The sequence below is a fragment of the Leptidea sinapis genome, chromosome 29 (genome assembly GCF_905404315.1).
Source record: "Leptidea sinapis chromosome 29, ilLepSina1.1, whole genome shotgun sequence".
NCBI classification, from domain to species: domain Eukaryota; kingdom Metazoa; phylum Arthropoda; class Insecta; order Lepidoptera; family Pieridae; genus Leptidea; species Leptidea sinapis.
In genome coordinates, this window is record NC_066293.1 from 8,722,293 (window position 1) to 8,733,927 (window position 11,635).

General features: G+C 33.5%; 2 protein-coding genes across 4 annotated transcripts; one reads left to right on the plus strand and one right to left on the minus strand.

Annotated features, from left to right (window-relative positions):
- Positions 1-3,394: 3,394 nt before the first annotated feature.
- Positions 3,395-3,946, minus strand: LOC126973419 (small nuclear ribonucleoprotein Sm D1). The gene has a single exon (XM_050820686.1). It carries the CDS (start codon positions 3,827-3,829, stop codon positions 3,446-3,448), a length of 384 nt encoding a protein of 127 aa, XP_050676643.1. The 5' UTR covers positions 3,830-3,946; the 3' UTR covers positions 3,395-3,445.
- A 169-nt stretch (positions 3,947-4,115) lies between these two features.
- On the plus strand, positions 4,116-8,236 carry LOC126973414 (uncharacterized). 3 transcript variants are annotated; one of them, XM_050820678.1, is made up of 5 exons: positions 4,116-4,314; positions 4,983-5,076; positions 6,379-6,552; positions 7,096-7,208; positions 8,110-8,236. In XM_050820678.1, exons 1-5 carry the CDS (start codon positions 4,210-4,212, stop codon positions 8,167-8,169), a joined length of 546 nt encoding a protein of 181 aa, XP_050676635.1. In that variant the 5' UTR covers positions 4,116-4,209; the 3' UTR covers positions 8,170-8,236. The 3 variants fall into 3 exon arrangements, with proteins under 3 accessions (XP_050676635.1, XP_050676636.1, XP_050676634.1); XM_050820679.1 differs by having other exon boundaries at positions 4,116-4,281; XM_050820677.1 differs by lacking the exon at positions 4,116-4,314 and adding an exon at positions 4,572-4,756.
- Positions 8,237-11,635: the final 3,399 nt, after the last annotated feature.

Here is an 11,635-nt window from a genome sequence, read left to right on the forward strand (position 1 = left end):
CTACCTGGTCATCTGGAGAGCAAAGCCAAATTGGGTTCGCTGGGCGTCATAAATAAAGCACGGCAATACTTCAAGCCGGCCCAAATTTTAACTCTCTACAAACCGGAGGTCCGGCCAAATATGGAGTATTGCTGTCATCTCTGGTCTGGCACACCCCAGTATCAGCTCGAACCCTATGACTGCGTGCAACACATAGCTGCTCAAATTGTCGTGCTCACCTAGTGCTCTGTGGACGGCTAGATCACTGGGCGTTACGTAGAGACGTCGCTTCACTGTATGTCTTCTCCCGCATTTATCACAAGAAGTGTTCCGAAGAGCTGAGTCACCTTATTCCTGCCGCCGAATTCCATCTTTGCACAACACTCCATAAAATAGGATATCATCCCCACCATCTGGATGTGTGGTTCCTTGAAAACCGCATTGCGGAGGAATGCGGTTTTTCACTACAAAAACTTTCATCCACATACAACAAAGCTATGGAATGCGCTTCCTTTAAGGTTTTCGGGGACGATACGACATGCGTGCCTTAAAAAAAGCGCGTACACTTTCCATAAATGCTGGCAACGCTCTTGAGATTTCTCTGGTGTTGCAAGAGAATGTGGGCGGCGGTGATCACTTAACATCAGGTGACCCGTACACTCATTTTTCCTCCTCATCCAGAAAAAAACGGTAACGCCAACCCGTTAACCGTTTCATGGCTTGAATACTTCCGCATTTCGCTCCAAAGATTCAGGTCATGTCCAAATCTTGGATAAGCTTTTCACATTTATCACAATTTAGATTTCTGAAGTCATAATCAAGTACCTAGGTACTGCAGAAAATATCTTTGGCAAGAGTGGATCGCCCTGTCTAACACCTTTCCCCATCTTAAATTCCTCTTCTACTTTTTTGTCCGTCTGTGGAGTTCCTCTATATTTCTTTGATTATTCTTATGTATTATTGTAGGCACCTTAGGATGTAGGTATGTAATATGTGGTTTACAGAATCAAATGCAATGTTATGATAGGACAGAAATAAATTATTCACCTTATGAAAGTAATAAAAACATATTGGAACAACAATTGGTAAATGTCATGAAACTACATCAGTTTGTAAAGGAGTTTTGAACTGGAAACAAAACTCACAGCCCATCTTTTAAATGATATAACAAGTAAACATAGGTGTGCATTGCTTTTCTAGCAAGGTAGGTACTGTAGATACAAGTACCTACCTTAATAATAATATAATAGGTATCACACACATAATGCCAAGAGGTTGTGATTTACTCTCGACATGTCAATTTTATGGTTTTAAAGCTAAAACTTAAAAATATAAATGCCTAAATAAAATGCACATTGCATGCCCCTGCACTTAAGCCTACTTTAAATAATAATATACAATTTTAGGTGGCCTGCGCAGAACTAGTCAAAAATCATGTTTTATCTTCTATATAATCTGCTATTTGCATACTGCTTTAGTATGCCCAAGTCCCTCTTTGTCAAACAAGGTGAAATATTCTTAAATTTGTGCTCAGTAAGTCCTAGTACTTAGTCTGGAATTTTATTGTAAAATGAATATCAAGGCCTGTGAAGGAGTCCTTAACCCTAGCTAACCTATTATAGTACAAAACCATTATATTCAATACAATATGCTAGTATGCACTGTAGTACAATGCTCGGGTCGGGCCACATTTGGAGCATTTGTCTTATCTCTGGTCTGGTGCCCAGCATCAGATCGAACCATTTGACCATGTGCAGCTGCTGGAATTGTCGGAGACCTGTGCCTGCCATTCCACCTAGACACAACACACCATATGCTTGGATATCATCCCCCCTTTTTGCGTTCCTCCACAGTGAGATTTTCAAGGAAGTTTCTTCCACATATAACCAAGCTGTGGAATGAGCTTCCTTGTACATCATTTCCTGAACGATATGACGTAGGCACCATTGAAAAAGTGTGTATACTCTTGTAAAAGGCTGGCAACACTCTTGGGATTTCTCTGGTGTTACAGGAAAATCTTTGTGGCAAATCTTTGAAATTTATAATTAGTGTTATTTTGACTTAATTAAATAAATGATTGTTCCATTTCAACATATCCTGATATTAAACTAGATGTTAAAATTGATTTGCACTGATTGCCAAATACAAGTGTTGCACGGAGCGCAAACTAAAAGGGGGTCTGTAACTTTTTTCTAACAAGCAGTAGTATGTATGTTTCAGTATGAAGGTGCTGTAACTAGTCACATTTCATTCATCTACCAGTGCTATGAAACAAAATATAATACAGTCCACAACTCAGAAAAATCAATATCAATTTAGATGAAGATATTAAAACCCATCAATATATCATAATATGGTGCAAACAGGGGTTTTTGTCCTAAAGTTGGGGGTGTAAAGGGCCCCAAGTTCATAACACAATATCAAGACAAAGAATTACTGTACCAAAACCTTTTGATTTCTTTTGGAATAATGACCTACATTTCCCATTTGTGTGACAAAGTCATAATTATATTTAATAAAATGTATTTTACTGTGTTCTTCATTCCTATACCTTCATCATAATGCCCCAAAAAACTTTATTTGTGTATTAATCCTAGAAGTGAGGGTTATCACTTTAAGAACTTAACATATTGTTTAGATTTACAAGAGTGACATCTCAAGTCAATTTCCCAATATGCAAATACCAATATTTTTATAAACCCAAGGTTGAGCAGGTTATCAACTGTAAAGTAGATCCTGTAGATGAAGCCACAACCTGAGAATTGAACAAAGCAAACAGAATTTTATAACGAGGCGGTACTCGAACGGTTAGCTCAGTTGGTTAGAGCACTGGCACGGAACACCGGAGGTCGTGGGTTCGAATCCCACATCGTTCATATAATTTTGTTTTTCAAATTTTATTTGTTGTGATTGATTAATAGGCATCAAGCATCCCACAGCCCTAAACCAAAGGTCCACCCCCTGCTGGAAAGCATTTGCTAGATGGTGTAAAATGTATGAGATATAAACAGTTATATTCTTTTTTTGCAAAATTAGTACTTATTTGATTTATGTTGGAAAACTTTGGAAATTACTTCAATCTTTCCAGGTTTAGATATAGGTTTAAAAAGACAACAAAACTTATTCCTCTGGTGTTGTTAAAAATTAACTAGTGGATTTTATAATATTCCTTAAAAAATTACCATACAATTATATAAGCAATGTATAATGCAGACAAGTAGTTAATTTTCAATGTCTCATTGACCGATCTGCAATCTGAAAGGTTTTAATGAAATTATGTATTTTCTTACATGTTTTTTATTTCACACTTAGTATTTGTTACAAAAATAAAATCAGCTTCTTATTAATACAAAATACACTTCGGAATTTAACCTAATTCTTACCAGTGAGATTGAGATAGAAATAAAACATGAAATTGGTAGGAATTAATGTAATCACAGGAAACTTATAACTAACATATATTAGATTATCGACGGCCACGACCACGGCCCCCACGTCCACCTCGGGGTCCTCCTCTGCCACCGCGGCCTCTGCCTCTACCTCCTCGAGAACCACCACCACCTCTCTGGAACCCTTCTCTCCTCCCTTTGCCTCTAGGCGCATCATCTATCAACAACGTCTCTAATGGTAAACTATCAGGTAGCAAGTAATACCTTATGTTGTTTCCACGTATACTTAACGTTTCCAACTGCAATTCTTCTTTGTTTTTCAAAGTTACTTTTACTGCTTTTAGATGAGTGTTCATGGCGACATCGACGCCGGTGATAGTTCCATGAACAACACTGCCATTCTTCAATTCAATAGTTACAGTCTCGTGGCTGAGTTTCATTAGAAAACGTACTAGTTTCATGTTTAAAGTTTGTAATTTATTGATTTATTTAAATGATTTAGCGTCTTTTACCGCTATTAAGTATAAACTATAACCTCAAATACAAATTACAGTAAAGAATGACAATTTAAATAACAGATAACGTCACAAACAAATGTCGCGTTCCACTTTTTAATATATTATTCTATTCTGCTCTCTGGTGTGTCTCTGGTTAAAATTTGTTACCAGTGAAGAATTTGTTATCATACTAAATAATTTTTATTTAGTTCTCTTTTCAAACTCTCAAGTCATCAGTAATCAGCTGTAAACTGAAATCATAGCTGACATATTATATTCTACAATTTTTCTGCTTAAAACTTCTACAGTTTTAAGCAGAATTATTTTATATTTATTTGAATAAAATGAATCCAGATGAAATTCATGAAGACATTGAAGGAGAAGCGGAGCCAGAACCAGAATCAAGTGAATTCGAGGTTTGCGCCCGTTTAGTTCTAACTACTACACAGGTAAAAGTTAATATAAATAAATATTCTATTTGCCGCTTTTCGGACATTTTCTTGAGACTAGGATAAGAGACAAAAATATCCTAGGCGAAATAGATAATTTAAGATCGAATATAAGTATTATTTTTTTTATAAATATATTAAAAAATACTATGTAATATGAGACTATTGTAACCTTTTAATACGATCTTTGATAAAAAAAATATAAGGAGTTCACCAATAAAACCGTTGCTATTAATATCACGTTGGTTTGTTTAGTCAATATCAATATGTATCGATTTTCAAAAATCAACGTAACAAGACTCTCTATTCCGATATGGAGAATATAAATTTAGATTTATCGACAACGATAGAATTATCTAATAATGAAGACGGAGTAAATAAAGAGCAGTTTGTCGTATATAATGCTGAAGTGAAACCAAAATTATTTCTCACTAAAGAACAGGTATGTAGAATTTCGTTAGCAACGTCCGTTTTGGATGGTTAAAACAAATTATTTTTCCGTTATTTCGTAGATTTATATTAGAAAATCTGTCAACTATCGACTTCAAATCAATGGTTTTGTTTCTGCAGAAATAGCGAAATGCTGAGTGCATTTATTTATTTCACATGGTGTATTAGCCACCCTAAAGAACCCTCTAAAATAACATTTTTAATATCTTTTGTTTCAGAAAAATGATCTACGTGAAGCGTTTAACCTTCTCGACTACTCCGGCGATGGAAAAATAAAGGCTGAAGATTTTCGTGTGGCAATCAAGGCTCTAGGTTATTACAATTAGTTAATCCTTATTTGTTTGGGGTCGCCGTAAATCACGTCTCAGCTTTATTAGACATCGTAGGACTGGATGCAAATATATTATCGGAAAAGCAATTCATTTTTTGTTTATGTTCATAAACAAACATAAAAAAAGGATTGTGTGGTTTTATGAAACCACAGTAAAAGTGAAACTTTATTTCACCTTGTAGACATTTAACTAAAAATTTTTGGAATAATATTCGATTAAGGGTATAAAAATCACTTTATCATGTTAATTTTATACTTGGAAAATTGGAATGATAATGGGAAATAATAAAAATAGACTAAGTCTCCAACTAATATTTTTATTAAACTCTGAGTCTTAGCCCTTGCTAATAATGTTAATTGAAAAGGATTAAAAATGATGAAATTCGAATACTTTTGAATACTTTTAATTCTTTTTCATGTATATATAGATATACAGTTTACATGGGGTGACTGATTCCCAATACTTTTCAATCAACATTTTTAATCAGGGAGAGTACGGCATACATAATACTTAACAATTACTTAGATTATATACACATATTAAAAAAAACTGAAAACAATATTTTATAAGGGTTTCATTCAATAGTCTATACACTACACGGTCAGCTGCTGCGGCACCGCCACACCGTCACGCGACATGCAACACACAGGCGGAAAAGTTTGAGATTATGTAATAAAAGTTTCACTTTAACAATGTCTTTACAGAGATGATGATGAATGATGAATGAAATGAGAGTCCTTTATGATTTTGGACAGCGTTTTCTTTTATTCGCCTTCTCACACACTCTCTCCCTTCGTCCCTCAGCTGTCATTCATTATAATATTATGCGAACCCGGCCATACTTGAAAGACGGGGCATCAGTATGATAGGTAATTTTTCTAACATTTGAGAGATTTGTGAATGGGAACCCGATTGTATTGCTTGAATTATTCTGTATATTTTATGTTTTTCATTGCCATCACTCATCAAATTAAAATTATACCCCTAATACATCCTAATACGTAGACTGTTACACTCATAGCTTACGATTAAATAGACACGCCTACGCGACACGTTTTAACGAAGAGATTCATAGATTTATTCAAATAGACTTACAGTCGTTTTCAAATTAATGAATACCCAAATCCTTATGTAACTGTCACATTTATGCAAATACCAATCTAAAAATTACCGATAGGTAAGACATCTGATAGATGGATTGAATAACCTAAATAGGTCACCAAATATCCGTTGAAATATCAAACCACGAAATGGATTAAAATGTTAAACTTACTACATATAGGCTATGAACCAACTGGTGAAGAATTATCGAAGATGATAGCAGGCGTTGATAAAGGACAGACGGGAAAACTGAGTTTCGAGAATTTTGAAGCGGCTATAATGAGGAAGATAATGTCATTGGATAGTGATGGTGATATCATGAAGAGTTTTCGCCTCTTTGATATGGATGACTGTGGTACTATTCTTAAATATTCACTTTTTATAGTATATTTCTCGTCTAATTTCTAATACCTTTAATGTCTAATACCTTTAGCCATTAAAATATTATAGATAAGGAGTTGTCTCCACGAGCGAGAGAATCACGACGAGTCCGCGTTTCTATCGTCAGTAGCGACAAAACTGCGGCAATACGACGACGTTACGCGTGCACATTGCCACTCGTCGCATCGCCGTGTGGAAACGCGTTAATAGAGAGTATATAGAAATACGTGGCACGACGATAATATCGACTTTCGCTCTTGGAGATGGCGTCTGAGACATGTACAGACAACATGTGGATATTCCTAACTTAAAAGGATGGGCAATTGCGCCGAACGCCGATATGATTTCACTGGTCCAAAATAAAAGTAGTATTAATTTAAATTGAATACCTACTAGCTTTTTTGCTGACGCTAGAAAAGAGCCCGATTTCCATAATGTATAATAAACTATATGCATACATAACATAATCCTTAAAATTTTATTGTGCGCACAATGTTTTTATTTATATATTACACAGGTTTCATAAGTGCTGAGAATCTCAAAAAGGTCACAGAAATTTTGGGTATCAATTTATCTGATGAAGAAATTGAAGAAATGATTGATGATGCCGATAAAGATTATGATGGATATGTAAGGGTATTTGATTTGTTAAATTAAAAATAAATTACAGTACGCCTTTTTGTACATGAAAATAGAAGGCGCAAAGCCAGAACCGTGTGCACTCGCCTTTAATGACGAATTAAATAGGAAGAAGCGACGAAGGGCATTTACCAGAAGGAGGCTTCTTCACAGGATGACTGCTAGATTATAACGGCGCCTTTTTCTGCCGTGAAGCAGTAATAAGAAATAATTATTGTTTTTAGATAGTCGCGATTTAGATAGTGAAATTACTGGGCAAACGAGACTTAACATCTTATGTCTCAAGGTGACGAGCGCAATTGTAGTAGCGCTCAGAATTTTTGGGGATTTCAATAATCCTGAGTGGCATTGCGTTGTAATGGGCAGGACGGATCAATTACCATCAGGTGAACTTCCTGCTCGTGTCGTCCCTTATTGTCACAAAAAAAAATCTTTTCAAGGTTCAATAGTCATATTTTGAATTTTTTATTCATTTTGTATTTACGACATTATTTGCTATAGTTACAACGTCAAAACAGATAATCTTTATAAGATATTTCCAGTAATAGTAACAAATAATAGTAATAAAAAATATACAATATAATATATTGAAAAGATTTCCACCTATGTATTGACTCTTAACGATATCTCTGGAGACATAAGGCGTAGAGACTTGAAATTTGGTAGGAATATTTCTTTCGCAGAGTAGAAATCATTTATGAAATTCCACCCGCAAGAGTTTTTTTTATTATAATAATTATATTCTAATAACTTAAGAGGTTTCTCAAAATTTGGGTTATATGAAGATAAAGTACATATACTTCAAACCTGTGGTCGTCTGATATTCAATTAATTAAATTTTTTCTTAACAATTAAATATGTATTAAGTATTTTTACGTTATTATTTTTGTAGATATCTGTGCAAGAGTTTATGAGACTGATCAAGAATTCTGTTGAAATAGTCACGCCTTGAAACGAAGGGGATTTCATTCAATCTCCTGGAATTATATAAATAATAATATAATAAATATTATATCGTACCTAACCTTTTTTTATTTATATCAAATCATTTAAATTAATTCCTGCGACAATAATTTTAGCTTAACTTCCAATTTATACGCTGTCCACTGTGATAATGGAGTGACTTTAGCATGCGCAAACAGCCTTGTTATTAGGTTTATTACTTTAGTGTGCATGACGACTTACACTCGCGATTTGTATGTCACTTTGTGAAACATGACACATGGACCAGGCATTGCTTCCCTCGCACATATCCTAGGGAAGGAAGGTAACATTTTATTAAATTAATACGTCATATATAATATTTTATATTTTCAAATCAATACGAAAAAAAATGTAATAAGAAATATTAAAAAGAGACTCAATATAAATGAGTGTGAGCAGATTGCTCAAACATTATGCTTTAGTTTATTAATTTACAAATTCTGTATCTAGTTAAACAGTACACAGTTACTTACAACTCGCTACGTACTTTAGCCATCCGAATATAAGACGTAACGTAATTTCAAATATCGGGGAAGCTCAGAAAAAGTCAAGGATACTCGTCACAAAATGACAATGACGTGAAAATAATAAACTATAGGTTTGTAGTTTATGGTAGTGGACAGTTGTAGATGCGTTAGCATCATATTAGTCTGTGGTTGTAGAATTTGGCATTTTCAACGTAAAATAATGTTTGAATTTTGTTAGAGCTTGGAAAGTGTATATTATTTTTGTAATTACCTAATAACGTGAAATTATGTAATATTATGAACTTATTTACAAGAATTTGTGATCAACTGTACATAGTGAAATTATACAAAACTACTAAGAATATGTACATTTTCTTTGTTTAACTATTTTAAGTTTAGTGTAAAAGAAGAGACTGTTTTGTAAATAACGTTTAATTATGGGTAAGTCAAAAATTAAATAATTACTAATAATTAATAATAACAAATACGAAATCTCTGTAGATATATACGATCTTAAAGGTGAATTTCTGCAATAATAACTTTGTATAAACTACTCCAGTTTGTATTGAACTGTGTATGTACATTCAATAACTAAATTTTTTTTTTATGGAAGAGGAGGTTCTGACTTGGTGGTCGAAAAGGTAAATGGTAGGAATAAGGATAGGTAAGAATAGAATAGACATATTTATTTACCATAGGGAGTGACAATGACATAACTTATTGCAACAACACTTGGTAAATCTCATGAAGCTACATCATTCTTTATTGGGGCTTTGACATGGGGAGAAGAACCAAAACGAAACTCGGAAGTCATCTTCATCATAATATTAACAAAATTAATAAACCTATTTAATACGAGTTTAGGTAGCCGGCACATAAGTAAAATTTTTTCCATATAATTATTAATTGCTTTAACAGTCCCTTTGTCATACTCATCTATCCGGCATTCTGTGTAAAAAAGCATCACACAAGCAAATAAATGAGTTTGTATGTATGTATGTTTCAGATAAAAACATTGCAGTACTTGAAGATGATTGTGAACACTTGATGAATGTTGTAGTGGATACACGAAAAGCTTTTGGAAAGAAATGTGTTGACTATGACAGTAAAAGGGTACAGATCGAGAATAAAATACTCAAATTACAACTTAAGTCAATATCACTCTGTAAGATAAAGTCTAAGAAACAAGTTCCAAAACTGCCCCTGAATGAAATGATGAAAGACATAGACAATTTCAAAGAAGAGATATTACTTAAAGAGCAGCGATTAAAGGATTTATGTTACAGATCAACAAACTTAAAGAATGTGGTTGTCCAATTGAAGTCGGATAATTTTGGAAGAAGGCTGAAAGTACCGCTTACAGCAGAAGATCTTTTAAGAGAAGCTAAAATTAAAAATCAGTAGTATCATATTACATTATAATTTATAATAGTATGAACTTCATTGAGCAAATCCGAGATTAACACATACTAATATTTTTTTTTTTTTTACATATTGAAGTAGGCATTATTTTGCGGAAAACCATAATTAATCCAATGTTGTAAGTTTTCTCGAGTTTTAATTCTGCAAAAATTAGTCTTCTAACAATTCGACATGTGTTTCACCTCTACTACTACTACTACTCTACCTTCAGGAGATATTGACACGCCGATCAACTTATCGTGCTTAACTATTAATTGTATCAAGTACTTTTATTTGTAAAATTATAATGTATAGCTAAGTTTCTAACAAATGTGAACTATTTTTTCTTTTATTAATTTAACTCTGTTGGTGTAGACTTAATTTAGCAATTGTACATACCTCTGTGGTTTTTATTGCTTTGAAACCGCAATGTAAAATTTGTTTTTTATTTAATAAATATATATAAAAAAAAAACACTGGCATGAGACTAGTGACTTGGCAACTTCTGCTGAGAATGTCTTGTGTAGAGGCGGAACACAATATGTTGAATTGTTTGAATATTGTCTGAATTAGCACTTGAGAAAACTAACAAAATTTGGTTAAAAAAATAGATATCTAAAAACTTGACTGGGCATCAGAATTACAACATATTGTATATAATGTTTATGTGAATAGATATAATTATTTTGAATGTACAGACATATCATATATATAGTTTACAATTTTATTATTAGTTGTAGTAGTCTTAACTTTCAAGTTCATACCAGCCTAGCGAAACGAAGGAAACAGTGATTCATTCAATTGTATAAAACATGCTGTGATTGATAGATTGACAGATGATGGCTATAATCTTGTAAAAACAGTAATAGCCGAAATCCACTACGTTTAAAGCAAGTGTTTGCTTTCAAACTTAGTGGGATTATACTTTGTCACCATAATATTGTAATTACTATTACAAATGTATGTCAAATCACTGCATGTTTCATACTAAACAAAATTAACTACAAAGCTGTGGAATGAACTTCCTTGTGCAGTGTTACCGGGATGATAAGACATGGGTACCTTTAAAAAAACGCATGTACACCTTCCTTAAAGGCCGGCAACGCTCCTGTGATTCCTTTGGTGTTGCAACATATTGTGGGCGGTGGTGATCACTTAACAGGTGACCCGTACACTGGTTTGTCCTCCTATTCCATAAAAAAAAACTAAATTTCAATTTTTAGTTAGGCAATCCTGCCTCTTATTATGTAGTATTTATTTGTAACTTCTGTCATATCAATGCAAACTGCAAATGCATCCAAACAAATTGAATCAAAATGAGGAGCTACAAGAAACACCTGAAACGAAAAGATATTCTGATGCTGTAAATTATCAGGAAATTCAATAACATAAACTAAGTGAATATTATTTATCATAATATAAGTAGATATTGATTTGACGTGTTAACAAACATCCCTAACACATTTGCTTATAGTTATGAGACTGATTGCAGATAAACCAATAACAAAAAAAACTTATAGAAGAACATTATAGTGAATATGGTAAGCTATTTCTGACTTGAACCTC

Excerpts from the sequence above, each read along its gene's own strand:
- LOC126973419 (XM_050820686.1), bottom strand. The coding sequence starts at position 3,829 with ATGAAACTAGTACGTTTTCTAATGAAACTCAGCCACGAGACTGTAACT.
- LOC126973414 (XM_050820677.1), top strand. The coding sequence starts at position 4,628 with ATGGAGAATATAAATTTAGATTTATCGACAACGATAGAATTATCTAAT. Across the intron at positions 5,077-6,378 it reads TGTGGCAATCAAGGCTCTAG|GCTATGAACCAACTGGTGAA; the intron begins GTTATTACAATT and ends TACTACATATAG. Across the intron at positions 7,209-8,109 it reads ATAAAGATTATGATGGATAT|ATATCTGTGCAAGAGTTTAT; the intron begins GTAAGGGTATTT and ends TTATTTTTGTAG.